This window comes from Harpegnathos saltator, unplaced genomic scaffold (genome assembly GCF_003227715.2).
Source record: "Harpegnathos saltator strain DR-91 unplaced genomic scaffold, Hsal_v8.6 scaffold61, whole genome shotgun sequence".
Lineage (NCBI taxonomy): Eukaryota > Metazoa > Arthropoda > Insecta > Hymenoptera > Formicidae > Harpegnathos > Harpegnathos saltator.
Window position 1 is genome coordinate 1,026,781 of NW_020230438.1, and position 20,743 is coordinate 1,047,523.

General features: G+C 56.0%; 1 protein-coding gene across 6 annotated transcripts in view; it reads right to left on the bottom strand.

Moving 5' to 3' along the window:
- lilli (AF4/FMR2 family member lilliputian) overlaps positions 1 to 20,743 on the bottom strand; it is a 232,719-nt gene that overhangs the window by 69,589 nt on the left and 142,387 nt on the right. For all 6 annotated transcript variants that reach the window (XM_011140197.2, XM_011140196.2, XM_025304439.1 and 3 more), the window contains 3 exons: positions 17,549 to 18,100; positions 13,704 to 13,763; positions 946 to 1,041 (listed from right to left, as the gene is read on the bottom strand). In XM_011140197.2, coding sequence (XP_011138499.2) covers positions 946 to 1,041; positions 13,704 to 13,763; positions 17,549 to 18,100 — 708 coding nt within the window. The remainder of the gene's footprint in view (positions 1 to 945; positions 1,042 to 13,703; positions 13,764 to 17,548; positions 18,101 to 20,743) is intronic.

Genomic DNA, 20,743 nt, shown 5'->3' on the forward strand with positions numbered 1-20,743 from the left:
TACGTGCGTTCGCGCGCGACACGCACACAATCGCACGAACGAAAGCTTGACACCGTGCCAAGTGGCACGAACGACACAATCCGAAATGTCGCTACGGCGATCGATATCGCGCTCGCGAGTTATCGCGCGCGTTTCACGGGAGACGCGCGTTTCGCGCGGCCGACGCGGCGGCGAGCGCGCGAAAAGTCAATCTCGCGTTTCGCGCTCAGTTCTCGCGAAAAATCCGGCTTGTCTATCGCGCGGCCGACGCTCGCTCTCATGCGCGCGCGCGTTCTCGATAACGAAGCCCTCGGATTGAAACGTTCTCACGAGTGTAACGAGCATGCTTGGCTCGCTTTCAACCACGAGCCATACTCGTCGGAGCGTAGCTATCAATTGTCACACCGATGATCGCTGTGGTCATCGAGAACACGTACTCAGCGCCCGGCCGCCGCAGTGTTAGTCCTCCGAATTATTCGAAACGCGTCGCCGGCGATCGGTGCGAACGTGTGCGTGTGTGTGCGTGTGTGTGTGTGTGTGTGTGTGTGTGTGTGTTCATCGTTGCCGCGCGCGCCCGCGATAATTTCGATACTTTGCCTCGGCGCGCTTCGTTCATATCGAATAAAACGCTTATTTTTATCTTCCGAATCCCTCGCTCTCCGGCGCGGCGTCTCCGCCTGTTTTCGCCCGCTCGCGTATTTTATCGCGTTTCTCTCACACACACACACGCGCGCGCGCCAGAGGAAGAGATTACTTTTAGACGCCGAGTGTCGCGAAGGCGTAGATTATGGGATTATCGGTCGCGGCCAGCGACGAGAGAAAATTCACGAAGCCGTGAATGTCAGAGCTCTCTTTCAGCGTGGCGAACGCACACCCCGCCGCCGCCGTTTGCCATTTTCATCCGCGCGATAAACGCGCCGGCTAATAAGACGAGAGTACATAAATAATAAATCGATCGATTCTTACCCTCGGCGGAAGGGTGAAGGAGAACTTGGACTCTTGGAGCTCCTTCCGCGGTGTCTGCGCGATCGCCGTCAGAGGCGTGAGTGGCACCATCATCTCCTGAAACCAAAGAAGAACGCGCGATTATAGCGGGCAGAGGGTTTACATTGATCATCGTCATTTCCATGTCCTTCCCCTCTCTCTCTCTCTCCCTCTCTGTCGTTGACTCGTTCGAGCGAGTCAACGCGCCGAGGTCGCCCGTGAGAAGCAGGATGCCTCTCTGTCGCAATGGCGCAAGTGTCGAGAGATCGCGACGTGGACAAAGAGACGAGAGAGAACTCGCGAGAGCGAGTGACGAATCGACCTCCCTCTCTCTCTCTCCCTCTCTCTCTCTCTCTCTCTCTCTCTCTCTCTCGGCCGCGCACTTGTCGGGCATACAACGGGAGAAAGATGCAGCCGCGATTCGACAACAACACGTTTGCGTAATAACGCGCAACTGGGGCACGATTACGTCAATGTCCACGAGCGGAGTCTCGCCGGACGAATTCCACGCGAGCGTGAGCACCTACGCAACGCCGTTCTTATTAACGCACACAGGCACGCACGCACGCACGCGCACGCGCGCGCGCGTCGTTAGAGCGGTCGAAGTACTCACGAAGCGATCAACTCTGTCCGACTGCGCCGTAAATATTATCCGGCATTCCTCGGCGCAATCCGTCGCGCAAGAAAGAGACACGACTGTTTCGTTACACTCGTCATCTCGCAGCTGCGGACAGCTGCGAATATAACACGCGGTGATAACACGCGACTAATGCGCGGTTAAAAATCTCGGTTCGATGTAAAATTGTCGCGTGAACCCACCACCCTGCAACAACCCCCTCCCCTCCGCCCCCCATCCGCATCCGCCTGTGACGACGATTTTTTCCCGCCGCCCTGGGCGTTCCTCTCTCTCTCTTCCTTCCACCGAGTCAATTTATTTTCCACATTGTGCTGCGCGCAAATGACAAACGCGCACGCAGGTGCGCGCGCGATGGCGGGCTCCGTGTCGGCACGAAGTCGCAAACTCTCGAACAATGCGCCGCGCCGCGCCGCCGGTGGAAATGCGTCTCGTTCGATGCATCGGGAACGCGGCGGCGCGACGACGCGACGCGGCGCGGCGGGCCGATTCATTGACCCGCCGAGAGACATTCGTTGACGGGAAACAAAGAGCCGACGAGACAAAAGCCCTCGGCGAAATGCTTACGTTCTTACGGTGCGCGATCGGCGGCGCACTCGGCTCGCGGAAAATAAAGTCCTAAAAGCCGGAAGGGACGCCGAAAGAGGACGGGGAGAGGGGAAGGGGACGTTCTCGACGGTCTCGTTGGGCAATTACTGAGCGAACTGGATCTCACATGAGCTCGATTGTAAACGATTTACATGTAAACGTTGCGCGCGTCCTCGTCGTCCTCGCGAAATTATCCCTGTAGACAATTGGACGCGATTATAATCGGACAAAGATGAAGATGTAAAATCGAGGAAGGTGAAAATGAAGAATGACTCGTGCGAATTTGGCGATGGCGCGCGGATTCTTCACGAGGCCTTGCCTTGCTCGTGTTGCTCGCAGGACGGGCCGGCGCGTTCGTAAAGTTTCAAAACTGACGTTGTGTATTATCGTTACGGATAAAAAGAGGGAGAGACGATTCCACCTGCCCCCTCTTTCTCTCTCTGGACTATTTTTATCGCGATGCTCGCGCGGTGATTCAAGCCCGAAGGAGACTTCTTGCCTATAATTTCGCCCGTAATTTACCGCCGCGGCCAATTTAACGGCCGGCTGCTTGCGGTGTAAAGAAAAAAAAATGCCGATTCGGTCGCATCGCGGACGTTTTGCGGTCGGATTGCGGGAATACGCGAGCGCGGTAATATCAATAATGTCGCGTCCGAGGGAGTGTATTGTTCTAAAAGAAAATTGCACCGCAATTTCGTCGAATGCGAGCGTCGTGCTCGCGATCGCGACTGTCGTATTAATGCGGTTTGCGGAATAGCGCGAAGCGACGGCGCGTCCCCGCGCGAGACGGAAACAAGCGCTTCACGCTCTGGATACGCGTCTTCTCCGTCGGTGCTCGCTTCGAACAATCGCTTGCGCGAAAACTATAAACGAGCAACAAGTGCCGTCGTCGTCGTCGGAGTGCTATCGCCGATGACGACGATAGCAACGATAACGCGCGTGTGTCTCGATAAAAGCTCGATTGCGATTAAAGTTAAAGCGCGCCGGCTCGGCGACTGCCTGTCGATCAACTGCCCCCCGAACGACCCCTCTCTGCGATCTGTCGCGACAATTTTTAATGGGACGTCAAATAACACCGCAAAGTTACACTCGACGACGTCGTTTGAAGTCCCAGCGCGTGTCGAGAGCGCTGCTCTCCCTCTCTCTCTCTCTCTCTCTCGATGTACGTTCTATTTTTCTGCTCGCGAATCCTCGCGGCCGGACAAAGCGTTCTGCGCGGGATTCTTTCTCGATCCGCAGGCAGGGGGGAGGGGGCGGCGGGACGTCGATCGAATTACGCGAGACTCGTGGACTCGTTGCAGGCATAATTATTCGGCGGCACACGCTGCTCCAGGCCGCCGTCATTACCGTGGAAAAACCGATACTCAATTATCGACAGGCGACGGTCGCGCGCGGAGTATCGCGCAGAAAGTGAGTAATCGTCAACCCTCCCCGGAGCGCAATTTAATTTCGACTGCAGATCCATTGGTCCGTGAAACTTGTTACTCCGGGATGGAAACGCGACGCCACGACGTACCGATAAAAGTCGACGGGTTCGCAGGAAACGGACGAGAGCAGCCGAACGCTGCCAGCGGAGGGGCGGGAGGGGGGGGAGAAGGAGGACGGGAAAGGGAGCGAACCCGGGCGAATATTGGCGAGAGCTGCGCGCCCAGATCGGCAAGATTATTTCACTCGCTGTGCAGAGAGTGAGAACGCGTTCCCCCCGCCCTTCGCGTCCCTTTCTCCTCGTCCCTTCGAGAGATTGTCCTTGGAGAACATCCCAGCGCCGAAACGCTGCGCCGCGCCGGCGACGTCGCGAAGCGTCGCCTCGCACGCGCGCGTTATCTCGGCAGATTTTGCTACTCGAAACGCTTGATAAAGTTATTACGACCGCTTCCCCGTCGCTGCTATCTCCATCTCTCTTCCGCTCTCCTCCGCTCGCGACCGCGGCGTCTCCTTCGCGATTCACGCTTTCATTTTCTATCAGGCGCATCCTGCGATCCCCCCACCGGTTGTTCCGCGGCGGAAAAGCACTCTGGCGAATCAATGGTTGATATTCAGGCCTGTGACGCGGGCTCCCTCCCCCCCCCCTCTGTTGCGCTCTTTAGAGTTAATCGCGTTTGTTATTCCCGTCGGGACGCGTGCAGTTGCAGTTGCATCGCACACACGTGACGCGCGTGCGGCATCGCAGCGACCGGCGCGTAAGGACGAAGCCGGCTCGAAAAAGGACTCGCATACCGAACGAGCGGGAAAAAACGAGAGAGAGAGAGAGAGAGAGAGTGAGAGCGGGCGCAGAAGGGAGAGGAATTCTCGAGGGTTGAGTCACTGCGCGCGCGGGTCGTCGCACGAGCATGTTTCGTGCGGATGATTTACGCGGGCCGATAATTTATTTGCGCGCCGCACGAAGGACGAGACATCGAGTTATGCAAATTGCACGCCGCGGATGAGGAATTTATAGCGGGGCAACGATATCAGCTGCAGCGGGGGCGGGGGAGGGGGAGGGTGAAATAAGCGTCGAATTCCCGATGAATAATGGACGGACGCGCGCGCGACGCTCCGCTAAGATTCGTCGCATCGAGGAGACAGAAGGAGGGCCCCTCCTCCCCCCCCCCGCCGCCGGGAAGGTCCAGCGGTGAAGAGCGACCAGAGCCGCGGCTGTGGAGAAGCGGGGAAACGTAAACGCGACGCACTGGCAAATAAATATCGCGCGAAACGCGCGGCCGTTTGTTGCGCGGGTCAACGCGAGATTGCGGTCGACCCGGTGACGACGTCGCGCAGCAGCGCGACGTTCGGCAAAAAAATCCCCGAGCGAGAATTCGCGGCTATTTTTCTGTTGTCGGGGGCGACGGGAAGATGATAAGTCGCGTCGCGTCAAGGCCGCTCGAGTTGAAATCTGAATCAACAGCGGCGGTCGATGTGAAGCGGCGCTCCCCGCGAAACCCGAAGCGCTGTCGGCTATTTTCTGCGCGCGCCCGTAAAATCGAGATGTTGACAGAAACGTCCGAGAGTCGCGGCGGAAGGGCGATCGCGACGACGTCTTCAAATAGGCGACGTCGCTGAAAAGTATCGGTGAGAGAGCAGGGAGGGCGGGAGGCAGGGGAGAACGTGAGCACTTTATTTCCGAGCACTTTATTACGGCAGGTCTTTAAAACCGGCCGCGGCGGACGGTACGACAATTATGCCGGGCACGCGAGAGGGAGGGAGGGGGGGGGGGGAAGAGACGAGCCGCGGGAAAAACGAGCAAGAAGCTGCGAGACCGCGGCGAGAAATTTGCAAGTCGCACCTGTTCGTTACGCTAAAGTGCAACTTTAATGCATCTTACCGCCGCGATAAGTTGCGCGCTCGCGTGTGTGTGTGTGTGTGTGTGTCCCCCCCTTCTGACACGTTAACGGATTAACCGTGTAACGTCTAGCCTTTACATGAGACTTTCGCTCCTGCCCCGCGTGACACACATATAAACACAGAGGGAGAGAGAGAGAGAGAGAGAGAGAAAGAAGGAGAGAAAAAGGTGCGCCATAACCCCGCCGCGAACGTGCAAAAAATGGAATTAAACCCGCCTCGCTCGCTCGCTCGCGACGACACACTCCGACGACGTCTCAATGTCAAGCGCGAGCAAAAGGCGCGAAGATTGAATCATCTTCGGAGAAACTGGCCCTTAGGCGAGAGAGCTGTCAAGGGAGGAGAATCCGTCGTCGTTGTCGTCGTCGTCGTCGTCGTCGTCGTCATCGATCCTCGCGCGCGTCAAGTTCCATCCACCGACAACTCGCTCGACGACCACTAAACGAGGCGAAGTGTGAGCCGTCCGCGCTGTGGCGCGCGGTCCTTCCGAAATTTCACGGCGCGGCCCAACCGTGCGCGGACGCAAATTACCGTACAACAAGAAGGACGATCCCTCACACGATACGCCGAAGAGCGCGCGGCACCGGCATGGCAGCTGGCGCGGCCCGACACACAAAACAACGGCGGCCAGCAATTTGGCAATTCATCCGGGACGACAAAAACCTCTCGCAATCCGACACTCTCGGGGTAATTGCCGGCGAGTATGAACGCCGGTAATGCCGGCGATCATGCCGGGCACGCGAGAAGGAGCGACGAACCCGTTACCGCGCGCGTTCGCAAGTAGAATTGCACTCGCGACTGCCCTCCCCCGCGCCCTTCGACCTTCGCGCCCTTCGACCTTCTCGCCCTTCCGTTTCGAGCCGCGCTGCCTCCGCCGAAAGGAAGCTCGCAACGCTGAACGCTCCGCAGCGCCCTCTACGCGCACGCGTCTACTCTTCGTCGTGTCCGCGAGATACAGAAGGGTGAAACTCGTAGCGGAAAGCGGGAAGCGCGTACTTTTGGAGAACGCGTAATGCAGGATGCATAAGCGAACGAAAGAACAATCGGAGCCTTAATTTCCATCCCCGCTCTGCGCCCCGAGGATCTAGCAGAGTTCAGAAAGCATAATATAGAAAGTGTCGAGAAGTTCGTAAGGACGAATTTTTATGGTTAAGTTGGTCATAAGAGAGAAGTGTCGCGCACGCATTATTTGCTCTTTATTCTCGTAATTAGTACTCCTAATTAGAATTTGATAATTTGATTGACGATAATATTACGGTGCTTATTTTCTCATACAAAATGTCTTTTTCATATTCTAGCCTTAGCTCTCATCAGAAACACATGGGCAGTATTAACAAATATCCTAGCCTCTTATCATAAACATCTTATGCCCGATTATTCGTGCCCGATTAGAAATTTATCCCATGGTCCTGATCAGGTTAACCTCATTTGGACATCAGGACATCAATAAGGTGATACTATCGGGTCTTGGTAAGTCATGTAACGCAGCGTAGATATCAGGACCTTAGTAAGGTAATTCATAGTCAGATCCTTATTGAGTTATCTTATGGAATCCTTATTATGTTTTTTTTTTTTTCAAATTATGACTCGCCACGACTATATTGGATGATGACATTAGAAGTAAGAAATGACACGTTGCAAATTCGTTCATGTCATTTCCAAATAAAAAGATATTTGCATGAAATAATATTTTAGATCGCTCGAGCATACTTGTAAAATGTTTCGGAAAAGAAACATAAAATGAATATCATAAGATATCATAAAGTATCACAAGACATAAAGTAGCGTTAAAGAGAAAAGTTGCATGTCACGTTAATTTTACAACTACTTATTAACTGCTAAGAAGAGGATAGTTTCTATAGCCTTTTACAAATATATTCAAGTGATCTAAAGTGTTTTTTTTTTCAGTGCAGACATCTTTATATTTGGAAATGACACCCAAAAATTGTTTCGTTAAAACTTGATGATGCAAATCATATTAGACACAATGAATAAGATCCCGGCAAGGACCTGATCAACTGAACCATATTATATCATACACTAGGTTGATACATCAAGATCCTAATGTGAGCCCAATCATTGTAACCTTATAAAGGTCTTCCTTACTCATTCGTCGTTAGGACGTCATTATAAGGACTGACTTACTTAGGATTACCTTTCATTCGCTCCATTAGATTCTTGTCAACGTTGGATGAACCTGATCAAAATTTCTAGTCGGGTATGCGCGCGTTTCCATACTATGCCTTATGCATTATGTATTAAATAAAAGTATGTGCTCCCCACTGAAACCCTCCTCCGATGCAACGACGGCTCGCCGCCCCGATGTTTCGTTCTCCGCAAGGAGCAAGGAGGTGAGAGTGTCTGTTCGCCGTTTAATCGCGGCGATTCATCGAGTTTGCAAACATATCGGCAACGCCCGGCCTGCGAGCCGAATTTTCGGGTCTGCCGTTGCGGTCTTTGAACGAGAACTTTTTCGTACGTGTGTCAAAGGGTGGCTCGCCAACAAAATAATATAGGGACCGCTGTATCGGCTTCCCGAGCTGCAGCAGGAGTTAACTAACTGCATGCGCTGAGATGCATCGGTCGGTCGATGCGACGAACATTTCGCGGCTCGCTACGATGAGCGGCCGATCGATCGGAGCTTACAGGTCAACGCGAGAGGCGTTGACGGCCGCCGCGGGGAAGCGTTCAGAGACGCGCACGTCGCGAGCGCAAATGTCGCCAACTGCTTTAAAAATGCATCAGCCGACCTCGCGTCCGGTGTGAACAACTCGATCGCGCGAAGGCGCGATTATTAATTCACTGTCACTCCGTTGCCGTCGGGCGCTCCGATCTGCGCTCTCGGCACGCCAGCCATTTCCGATCATTTCCGCCGGCCGGCGAGATTCGGCCATCAGCGGCGACGGTGTGATAAAAATTCGGCAACGAGGCCGATTGATAGCTAATGGTTTCAGGAAGCCGCCGGGGGACTGGCGGCCGGCCAAGAGCCGGCCGAGGATCCTTCTTGTTTCCCAAGCGCGATGTAAAATTTAACGGAGAGATCCTCACGCGCGCGCGCGCAATTTCCGCTATACGCGCTCTTCTTCTTCGATCTCCCGCCGCTCTCCTCCGCACGTGCCGCAGTCTGCCGGCCGCTGCGGCGATCGAGATTTTGCGAAAATGCACGCTCGCAGCGAGAGGGAAATAACGCCGAGGTAATCTCTCTCTCTCTCTCTCTCTCTCTCTCTCTCGGCGAGATTTGTAGACTCGCGCGCGAATTCGCGGAAGCATCGCGCGCGTGCGCGCGAGACGACACGACGACAGGCTCTATCCGAGGGATATTAAAAATGTTTCGTCGGGAACAAAAGCACGCGCCGGCGACAAAGGACCTCGGATCTAAGACAAAAACATCCGAAATAAACGGGGCTGGTCGTGGAAGAATGCGATATTCAGCGACGGGCGGCCCGCCCGCTCGCTCGCTCGCTCGCGTCGTCGTCGTCGTCGTCGTCGTCGTCGTCGTCGTCGGCGAGCGCAATTAGCAGTCGCATTTACGATGCCTACTGGCGGAACTCTCGTATTTTCCCACGGGCAGAGCCGTGAGAATAATTCATGGGCTTCTGACGGTACTCTTGCACCGAACGCCGGCGCGGCTGCACGACGGGAGGGACCAAGGGGGAACCGCCGGGGCAGGAGGACGGCCGGGGCACGGAGGGAGAGGGATTTCAGAGGGAGGCAGAACTGTACCGGCTACTCGGTAGGCAGCATCGTCATAAATTCGTGCTGAAAGTGGAAAAGCCCCGGGGGCGGCGAGTTACACCGACGTCGTCGGGGACGCGCGCGCGCGCGCGGACCAGGCCGGGCTCGTTAAACAAATGGGATGCACAGCGGTAGCGCGGCTTCTTTTTAACGGCCGCGCTCCTGCTCGCGGAATTAATAATATCGCGTTTTCGCCCGGCGCCTGGGCTTCTTTCGCCGCGAGTCGCGTGTCGTCGAACCGACGGAGGAGGAGGAGCGCGTCGCGTTGTGCTCTCTCTCTCTCTCTCTCTCTCTCTCTCTCTCTCTCTCTCCTCGAGCGAGGAGCATTGAAATTTGCGAAATTCATCATGCCGTGACTCTCTCGTTGACCTCGCAGCTACCGCGATTTTGGCGGAGGAATCGCGCGGAGGGGTCGAGCACGAGAGATTCGTTCGAATCTCTCCCCGAAAAGCGCTGTCGCGCTTCTTCCTCTCTTTTCGTCGCATCGTCGTTAAATAATTCCGCGATTACGCCTCGGAAAGTGAAACTTTCGCAGAACAGCCGCTTCCATATTTTATTTTCGTCGACGCCTCGCGCTTTGTTTCTCCCGCGCTCTGTTTACACTGGACCGTTGCCATCGTTCTCTCGACTCTTGAATTTTTCACGCGAGATGTCTCTGACTGATGTAACTTCAATGAAATTCCTCTTAATGCAAGAGAGAGAGAGAGAGAGAGAGTGAAAGAGAGAAAGCAACGGGTCGATCGAGGCGTTAATCAGACTAACAGGTCTTAAACGTCGGTCGCGAGCGATCCGCGACGATTCGTCAACTTCGGTTTCCAATCGCGCGACATAATTCGCGCAATTTCCACCGGGAGCTTTTTACGCTTCCGCGAAAAAGCCCAACAGAGACCGCGCGCGTGCGCGCGCGCGCACAAAAGTATCAATCGCGCGAATGAGTGAAGCGTCGACACGACGTCAATTTGAGCGCCCTGGAATTGATACTGTCACAACGTTACGACTGCGGGCGGTGGGTGTTATCGGAGCCGGTAATCGCCATTAAACCATATCCATAAATTAGCATACGATTCTCCGGGCCGACCCCCGACTCGTTTCGCTGATCCCAGCGACCGGCGGCGCGGCGGTAGACTGCTAAAATCCCGCCATATAACCCGACCGTCGAACCCGGGCTTGCCCGGCGAGGGATGGGGTGGCGGGAGCGGGCCGGGGCAGGGGGAGGGAATTATCCGGCGTCTCGTGGATCCGTCAGCGATCAAAGGATCAGGAATCCCGCCGCGGGGAGTGACTATTTTCGACCGGACGTCAGCGGAGGATAGTACGCGTCACGTCGGAAAAACAACACGGACGGCCGGCCGGTGTGAATCATTGCGGCGACGTCGGACACGCCGCGAGAGCGCACAAGGCCTCTCCTCTCCTCTCCTTCTTTCTCCCTCTCTCGCTGGCTGTCGCGCTGCTGTCTCTCTCTCTCTCTCTCTCTCTCTCTCTCTCTCTCTCTCTGCCTCCCTGTATTTCCACACTCGTGGAAATTTCACGTAGACCGTGTCGCCGCACGTGCGCCGCGCGAATGGCGCCATAAATTCGCGTGTCGTTCTGAAACGTTTACCCTTCCGCCGCTGAATTACATTTATGACCATAATTACTTATCCCGGATAATTTAGTCGCCGGCTGCACTCGCCGATGTGTGATACCGGCCGGGCGTATCAGTCGATTTGTATGTATAATCTATAATTTCATAATCCGCGCAATATTCCGCGATCGCCGTGTCGTCCATCGTGCTCGCTTTTGCATCCCCGCGGCGGGAAAGCACCTCCCCCCACTCACCCCTCCGCCTCTCTGTCGCTTAACTGTTAGCCGCACAATTTTTAGATCGCGCTACTAAATTTAAACACGATTCGGGGAGGAGGTGGATGGATAGATAAACAAGAGCGAGTGAGGGTGAGAGAGAGAGAGGCAACGACGCCGTAATTCAACGAAATCAAATGTCCCACGATGATAATTTCAAATTGATAATCAATTTCGCTCCTGCGCGAAATTAAGCGAGGTAAATATCGCGCGCCCGGCAGATTTACCCGCGATTTATCGGCATCAATTTCCCGGGAGGTTCGCACGACGCGGTCCACACCACACACACACACACAGGGCGAGTCTTCTCTCACTTTCATCTCTTTCTCCTTCTCTTCCTTCCACCTGTTCCTTCGAGGAAACAATTCAAAGTTCGCGCGTTTCGCCGCGATGGTATCGCGCACAAAACGCGCTTTCCACGGCGGCAGAGGCAGGTGCGCGCATTCCCATTGTCAGATTGTGCGCAGACCGGCGAGGAGAGGAAGGGGGGCGGGCGAGGGGGCGCTCCGACGGGGATCTCGCGCGCCGTTTCTTCACCACCGTATAATTCCGTTTTCCAGCACGCGCGCGTGTAAACAGGCCGTTGCCGCTTTCCGCGGTTGCAGTTTTCGCCGCCGGCGTTTAGGAAAATATTTACAATCTCGCGTGACGCGCGATTGGCGATAATCGCTGTCACGTCCGAGAGCGCGAATGACGGCCCGTCGGCATTTCGTCCGATGAGCGAGAAAAGGGTGCCAGCGGCCCCGTGGTGGGGAAAATTCGACGCGTCATCTCCTGCTTGAACACGCTTGAAAAATTACCCACTCTCGTATAGTGTATTAACATGTGCCGCGTGTTACGGAGCGCCAACTCTCTCCGCCTTTCCGAGACATCCCGCGTCGATCGCGAGACTCGCGCCGCGTGCAGGAGAGAAGCTGTCGATCCGCCGGATTTTCCGCCGGTCGATGCGCCAATTATGCGACTACTGTACGAAACGAAAACTGACCGTACGCTATATATAGACACGGACGATGCATAAACGAGTGATAAATATAATCGTGATATATGATAGATTATGAAGAGGGCGGCGTCTGCCGACGACTGTCGCGAGCGACTTATTCGCGGAAGCGTGCAGCAACGACGCTGCTTGGGAATGCCCGCATATGCTTCGATAAATTTTCCATTAACAAGCTGGCTGAAGCGCGCATACGGGAGATGACTTCGGCAAGCGACTTCGAGACCGACAAGCGAGACATGAAAGATTCACAGCAGGAGTCGCTCAAATGTTTATCGATATTTTTCGCTCGCTCGAAATTTCCACGCTACTCGGCCGAGTAATAATTAAGCGGTCGACGACGACGACGACGACGAGCAGAACGTTTAACTATATCAATGTTAACGAATAACGAAGCTACAGAAAATCTGCGTCTCTCTCTCTCTCTCTGTCTCCCTCTCTTCCGGTAAACCGCAAAATGTCGCAGTTTCCAGCGCAAAGGAGACCGACAGAGGGAGAAGGGATAGGAGGGCGGAGGATGAGAAAACTTGGCGACTGAGAAGAAGAGAGAGAAGAGAAAGCAGACGCGCCTCGTTCTCTTTCTCCCTCCCTCTCCCTCGTTCGCTCGCTCGCTCTGGATTAAGGGGAAGCAAAAGTACATTTCTGCGTACTTTCGCCTCGAATGGCGCCCGGCAAGAAAGGAGGCGACAGCGAACGAGCCTTGCCCGCTGGAGGAAGGGGCGGGGTGAACCGAATTTTCCTCCCGGGAGACGCAAATTCGGCGGTCGGGATGGTCTACCGTGTCCGCTCGCTGCCGCGGCGCGTCGTCGCTCGATTAACGGCGGGCAAGACGGGGGTGAAGGTGGGGGGAGATCGAGGCCGCCGCTTGCTTATCTCGCAGGCGTGACATAATATCGCCGTCGCAGATCGGACGCGCTGGAGGTGAACGAAGAATGGTAAATCGATTCGATATGAGATAGCCTCGTATCGGCGAGAAGATTGACTTATTGATCGAGCATGAGCTCCCGTCGTGCCGGCGGAGGGAACGCGCGACGCTGCCTTCGCTTCGTCGAATAACCCGTCGCTCGGCCGACTACGACGACGACGACGACCATCTTTTATGCGTCTCGAACGGCGTACGATCCCGCCGCCGTCGTTTGTATCGCCCTTCGATGCCGGAGAGGGCTTCAGGTGTCCGCTCCCCCCTCCCCGGCCCTCGCGCTCCCAGCGAGACGCCGGTGTCTCGACGAGCATTCCTCGCGGTTATCGCTTTAATGACGAGAGGCGAGAGACGCGATTTGTTCCACTGGGTGAGTGCAAAAGTTTCGATGGCTCCCTCCCCAAGATGGCTCGTGGCCGATGCGGTTTTGCGGCGCGGCGCGGCGGCGGCGCTCACTACAAACATTCTGACGTACACGCGATAGAATAGACGATGAGGAAACAACCCCGTTGCGAATGAGACTGAAGTTCATTTTCGACTGTTTTATAATTGCGAGATTCAGCGGAACGTTCGCACCCACCCGATACGCGACGACGCGCGTTGCGCGTCAGCTGCGGCCTCGGAGAGGCCGAGAGGCCTCCCTCGGCTCACACACGCTGTGTAACAATCATTCGCATGCAAGAGCCGATATTTAGCGCGGCGGAGGAACTGACCTTTACTATATTCTCCACGTCCGTCGAGTTCTCCACTGGCTCGTAGCGCGCATTGGCCGCCTGGAACAAGAAAGAAAAGAAACGTTATAGCGGAACTCGCGCGATCGCCGAGTGCACACGAGACACGGACGCGCGCGCGAAGGAAGCTTCGAGCGCACCGACAACGAATACAAATTTCGCAGCGCATACAATTACCGGAGGGGGGAGCGATGGAGGAGGTCAGAGGGGAGCGGGAGGAAGAGCGGTGCGCGCTGCTCAAATCTGGTCTTACTAAGCGGCGTTACATTAAACAGGATTCGCCCTCTTCTCGATAAATCGAACTTAATCTTTCGGCGCGCACGCCGCCGCCGCCGCCGCCGCCGCCGGTGCGCGAGTGGGAAGAGAAGGAAAGAAAAAAGAGAAAAGAAAAAGAAACATCTCGCGCGCACATCTGATCGGGACTAATTTACAGGGCGGAGACGAATCCGCGCGCGCGAGCGTCCTTGTCGCGACATTTCTTCGCGATTTATCACCGCTCTCCTCGAGCGATCATTAATCAACACCGCCGCGGGGCCAGCGGGTAGGGGGAGAGACATTGAAAAGGGCGCGGATGAGGGAGTAGAGCAGAGAGAGAGAGAGAGAGAGAGAGAGAGAGAGAGAGAGAGACGAGCGAAGAGACGCGTCCTAGAGGGAGAGAGGTATTACGAATAACGGCGAGTAGTCATTCCCAGAAAGAAAACGCGAGAACAATAGCGGACGCGTGGGATGGCTGAACTGCGGCGGATGAGGCACTGGCGCGCGGGATGAGGCACGGGGAGCGCGGGGAGGGAGAAAAGGGTTGAGGGTGTCTAGTAACTTTTAGCCGGAGGACACGGCGCGTCGAGGAACGAAAGGAGGGAGGGAGCGAAAAACGGAGGTAGACGGGACTGGATAATCACGGAGAGAGAGAGAGAGAGAGAGAGAGGGGGGGGGGGGAGAGAGAGAGAGAGAGAGAACGGAAAATGGGAAAACTGGGAGGAAAGGAGGACAGACAGAGAGAAAGATAGAAAGAGAAAGAAAAAGAGAGAGGCCGGCAGAGAGGGTGAGGGAGAAAGAGGAAAAGAGCAGCAGAGAGGGAGACGCGCGCGCGCGCGCTGGAAGAGGGGGGTATACTTTGTATTATGACACCTGCGAGCGGCAGCGAGAGGCGATAAATGGGGAATATACGAGCGCGTTATGTTTGAATTGCCCTCTCAGTCGATTGATAAATCTCGCTTACGGATTCGGCTGACGGATTAATTCGTCGAGTGCGTAACACAGTTTCGCCTTCGAAAGCTTCCACCGCCCGAAACGTTTTCGATTCTGAAACACGACAAGCGCAAAGCAATTATTCGTTCTCTCTTTTCCTTAACGTGTAACGACGCGACATAAAACCGCGAGGGTGAAAAGTCGAAGATGGAAGAAGCGAGAGGCGAGAGATAAGACGGAAGACATGGGACGAGATGAGGTGAAAAGGGACGACGAAGGGCAAGCCCGAGAAAGTGGAGGAGAGGTGACACGAGGAGAATTCGAGACATATATATATCAGCCATTAATAGCGTAACGTCCGGCGATATTTAGCGCGCCAGTTTGCAAGCTTACCCCGCGCCCTCCTCCCCTTTGCGCGCGTAATTCCAAATTAATTTCCAGATAATGAGGACGAATGACTCGGCGGGACGAACGATTCGCCAGCCATTGTCGAGGAAAGAGAAAGAGGAGGTAAGGCATGTGAGAGAGAAAGAGAGAGAACGGCGAAAGGACAAACGCGAATCAATTTTCCGGGAGAATGCGAAAAAGAGGAGGAAGGACGAGACGCACTCAGAGCCCGACCGGCTCTAATTGTACAAGTACACCCGAAGAGGGAGGGGGAGAGAGAGAGAGAGAGAGAGAGGGAGGAAGGAAGAGCGATAGACCTCTGATCGTCTCCCCGATGGGCAACGTGTGACCGGCGCAAAGGAGCGGTAGAGGGGGGGGAAGGCGAAGCAGAAGACACGATCGATAGTCAATCTCAATGAAATTTGCACCTCGAGGAGGCCCCTATCGCGTAATAGCGCCCGTCTCGAAACTTCCCTCTCCTCCTCCCTCCTCCTCATCTCATCCCACGACCTGGGCCTCTCCCACTCCTCGCCCGCAGCTAGATTTCCATTGAAAAGCAATTCGTTCTCTGTCAACGAGCCTGTCGAGCCAACTGGTTTCGTTTGATATCCGCCGGATGATCCCGAGTGGAAGTTCAGAGTTGACGAGGAAGGAAGGAAGGAAGGAAGGAAGGAAGGAAGGAAGGAAGGAAGGAAGGAAGGAAGGAAGGAAGGAAGGAAGGAAGGAAGGAAGGAAGGAAGGAAGGAAGGAAGGAAGGAAGGAAGGAAGGAAGGAAGGAAGGAAGGAAGGAAGGAAGGAAGGAAGGAAGGAAGGAAGGGAGGAAGGAAGGAAGGAAGGAAGGAAGGGAGGAAGGAAGGAAGGAAGGAAGGAAGCAAGGAAAGAAGGATGGAAGGAGAGGAAAAAGGAAGACGAGTGGGTGAGTGAGAGCGAGAGAAAGGAGGGAGATAATAATAACCTCTTTATTACAGCTCCTACGGCGAGAGATTAATGCCACGGGGCTGCTTGATCCTTCCCCCGCGATTTGCGGCAGGAAGGAACGGCGTGGAAGGATTCGCCCGCTCGGACGCGGAAGTAAACGGCCGCGCGCGCGCGCGCTCGAGATATCGAGGAGTGACTGATGATCGCGGCATCCCGATGCGGTAACCGAGCAATAATACGAGAGTAACGTCGATTTTTCACAGGATTCTGCCAGGATGAAGGATCGCCGGGACGCGCGAAATAAACTGCTCGGGCGAGTCATTCGCGTTTATTCACTCTCGAGCACGAGAGATCGCGACTTCGCGATGGCGCGCGAACGAGACACGTTCGGTTAGCCGGCCGGCTCCAATGGGGCTTCCAATGTCGACGATGCAGCTTGCACGCGAAGAAGGACGACGCGGAGAGGAGGAACAGGCGGAAGGTTGGCGGCGGCGGCGGCGGCGGCGTCTCGTCGCGTTCAGTGCAGGCGCGACAATAGCGCCGACGAAAACTTGCCTCTCTTAATCTTCTTACGCGACAAATAATCGCGACTCCGGCGAGAGACGTGCCGTTAAAGTAGTTTCAAACTTGACGAGTCTGGGCGTCGTCGCTCGCGTGTGGTTCAAGCAACACCGCGCGCGCCTTTCACCGAGGCGGCCCTCGACGGTGCATTACTCGAGAAGGAACCGATTTCCGCGGCACAACTCTCGACACAGCCCGGAACATCGGCGCCCCTTCCCCCGCAAACAAACTACCGGTTTACACCTCTCTCTCTCTCTCTCTCTCTCTCTCTCGTGCGAGATATCGTTGCGACCGAAGAAGAAAAACAAGGAAAAAGTGCAACTTTAGTCGCGCAGCGCGGGGAACTTGCGCGGGGAACTTGCTTTCCCTGCGGTGTCGCGTGCGAACGCCTTCGACGGCCCGAATTAGATCCTCTCAGCCGCTCGCTCTCTCACATCACGTCGCACGTGCGGCTTACCGCGAGAAATCACGTGCAGCCTCCTCGACGCTAACCGCCAATACCGCCCCTCTATCGATACCGTCGTCCTTCTTCGTCAGCCTCACCCCCTCCTTGACGCAGGAAACACGCGGCTTCCGGGGAAACCCCGCGCGCAAACAACCCCCGTGGAACGACGCGCGATCAAGCCGTTAGCTCCGAGAAGCCATTACCGTCCACTTTCGGGAACGGGCCGCCGGTCGCGGCGCATGCAAATCGTCCTCGTCGTCCGGGACGACCCCGCGCGCGCGCGCGAAACCGAGGCGTAACGGAGGAGTCTGCGAAGATCGATACTCACGTTATCGAGAGGTAACCTGGGCAGTCGTTCGCCGTACGTGTGAATGCGGCTGGCGGCGATCACCGACGAGCTGTGCGGTGGTGGACCCTTGGCTGGAGGCAAGCCGTGGCTGCGATGATCGTTACCGCCACCGCCGCTGCCGACGTGCTTGACCGCGTGACCGGTGTTGTACAAGCTCCTGGAGACGTGGGGCGGCTTACCGTCGGCGGGCTTGACGAAACCACCGCTGCCTCGCTGGTGGCCGGAGGTGCTGGCGCCGCTGGCGGTGCTGCTGGCGCCGGGAAGCCCGGCGCCGGAGGTGGAAGACGAGGTGCTCGCTCTGAGTCCACTGGGTTTCTTGAACTCCTGCGGAGCCGGCGAACTCCTGGACGTGGAGGCGCTCTTGTAGGCGGAAGGACTGGGAGAGGACGGGGTGACGGGCGCCGGGCTCGGCGGGATGCCATCGATACCGATGAGGCGCTTCGGGTCGTCCAGCAGGTGCCTCACCAGCGAGAAGTTGCCCAGCTTCAGCTGGATCTCGTGCGTGGTGCGATCATGGTTATCAGAGTTCACCTGCAAGGCAAACACAAGGATCGAGGTGAGAGACGACGATGCTCGTGGGAGGGAACGCGTTGTCGCGATCCAGATGTCTACTAGATAGATACTAGGACTAGCGCCCGCATATTCGGCGCGCACACGCACACGCATTCAAACGTTTGTCTCAATATGACTCGCAGTTGCGGAGAAAGAAGGTTAACGCGAAGAGTTACCACGCGAACAGACCAGCTATGTCGCGCTTTTCCCCGACGCGAATCGGCCCACCAATTAGCAGGTTTTTCGTCGAAAGAGAAGCTGACTCGACGCGATCGAGTCTCGCGCGGGAGCGCTAATTGCCGCTTGAACTTTCCGCCGGGCAGACTCGCTCTGCCCGTCGCCGGGAAACCGCGCTGATGAGACACCTTAAATGGCCCCGCGGCTAAGTGGAACACGATGTCGAGCCGGCGCGACGGATAATGTAAGGGTAGCGGCGTACATAACGAATCAATCATGTCGCGGTAGCGCCCCGAGAGAGACGGACATACGCACACACACACACAAAGAGAGAGAGAGAGAGACCTTGCTACCGTCATTTATCGAACAGAGATCAGCAGAGACTCGACAGGGCGATCGAGAAAGCGTGCTCGCCGATACGATCGCGTGCTCGTCGAGCTTCACCGATCGCGCGCGCTTATATATGCGCGCGTTGTTACCCGCAGTCGCGCGCTGATTGCACGGGCAATTAGCAAAAATTAATGCGCCGACGAGGGCGACCGCCGGGGTTTACGACAGTGTTCGGAGTGGAAATTTAGCGTGTAGCGCCGCGCGCGCTCAAATGAATCACCTTGTTGTACGCGCAATAATACAAGGCCCTGTTCGTTCGGCCGCCTCGCGCGCCTCGACTGCGCGCCAGCGTTTCGCCTTTGTCCGTTAAGGACAATGAGATCGAATCGCGGTTTAATAAGGAGGTCGACCGCCAGCGAGGGGAACTTAACGTGATTAATGAGCGCCGCTATAAATCACGCGCGCTTGTTAGCGCCGAAAGACTTTTTCGCGCCGATCGTCCTCTAATGAACGGCGCCCCGGAATTTCGAAAATCGCGCCGACTGCTGCAGCTCGACGACGACGACGACGACGACGACGACGCGTCGGATTGCCGCGCGTGCTTAGAAACGCGAGTAATGGCACCCGGCAGCGAACAGGGGGACAATGGGATCGTCGAGAGCGATTGTTAGCGCTGATTAGAGAGCCGCTCCGCGGCGAGGAGATCGCCGCGCCGCTGTCGCCGCCGTTCTCCACGGCTCCGTTAAATAATGCGCACCGTAATGCCTCTCGTTTGCGTCACGGACAAAATAACGAGAGACTCGTGATAAAGCACCGGCTGCAGCATTGGAGGAGCCCCCCCCCGACGCCCCCGTCCGACCAAGACGGGGCGGGGGTCGGTCTTCTTGTCGTTAAAAAATTGAGAGCTGCAAGTACGACCAACGGAACAGGACGAGAAACGTGCGCTCTCGCGTCTCCTCTGTAGTTTGGCTAATAGAATCGCTCGCGAAAAATCTTCTTGCATTTTTGCAGCGCGACTCTTTCGCACAGAGACGCGCACCTCCGTGTCGGCCGCGAATGCGCCTCCCTCCCCTCTCCTCCATCTCTCTTTCTCTGTCTGTCTGTCTCGCGACGATCGATACCGTTATCTTTCGAAACATTGACCTTTCCCCCCCCGAATCGCCGGGGTAAATCTTGCGCTCCCAAGACGCGACAAGAGACATCGACGTGTCGCGCTAATTAAGCCCCGGAGGTCCGCTCCTCCGGCAAAGTCTGCGGTAACCTAAACGTGAAAGCGAGCGAGCGACAAGATGCGAGAGAGAGAGAGAGAGAGAGAGAGACGCGTAGGTGACCAGGTCAGGGACTTCTCATCCGCCCTGACCTCGCTCAACCTCGACCGGCTCTCTCCGCCTCCAGCGAGCCAGCCAGCCAGCCAGCCAGCCAACTACCCCCGCCACCCCCTCGCCAGAGCCGCCGCCGAGTGGTGCTCCACGTGTGCCAGCGTACACCCCGCGTGCGCGTACTATACTACACGTACGACTCGTAAAGCGCGCGCGGGGCGGTGTCTATCGGCGAAAGCGTCGTAAAACGCAGTAATTATAGCGCGCCGGTAACGCAACCGCCATATTGCGAAAGATGATACCGCCGCGGCGATGAAAATGCTCCAGCCGCCACGAGAGGAAATCGATAAACCCACTCTCTCTCTCTCTCTTTCTCTCTCTCTCTCTCTCTCTCTCTCTCTCTCTCTCTCTCTCTCTCTCTCTCTCTCTCTCTCTCTGTTTCTCGTCTCTCTATGTGCGTGTGTTGGGCGAAACTGAGCGCGCTCGAAAGGCTACACTAAACGGCTCTCGCGGTTGGGATCTCATAGAAGCAGCCGCCGCTCATCGGCGGCGCGAGCCGACGGACTTTACGAGCGGGGTCGGCGAATTAATGGCGAATAAAAATTAACGGGGAATCACACACACACACACACACACACACACAGGAGGCGATGTAAAAGTCCCGCCGGAGGCGGAAAATCGCGATAACTCGGCGCGAATATTTATATCCACTTCGCCTCGAGGCGAGGCCCCTTCCGGCCCCTTTTTACGCCTCGCGAGACACCCTAAATCCGTCAACGCCAGGATGCCTCTCTCT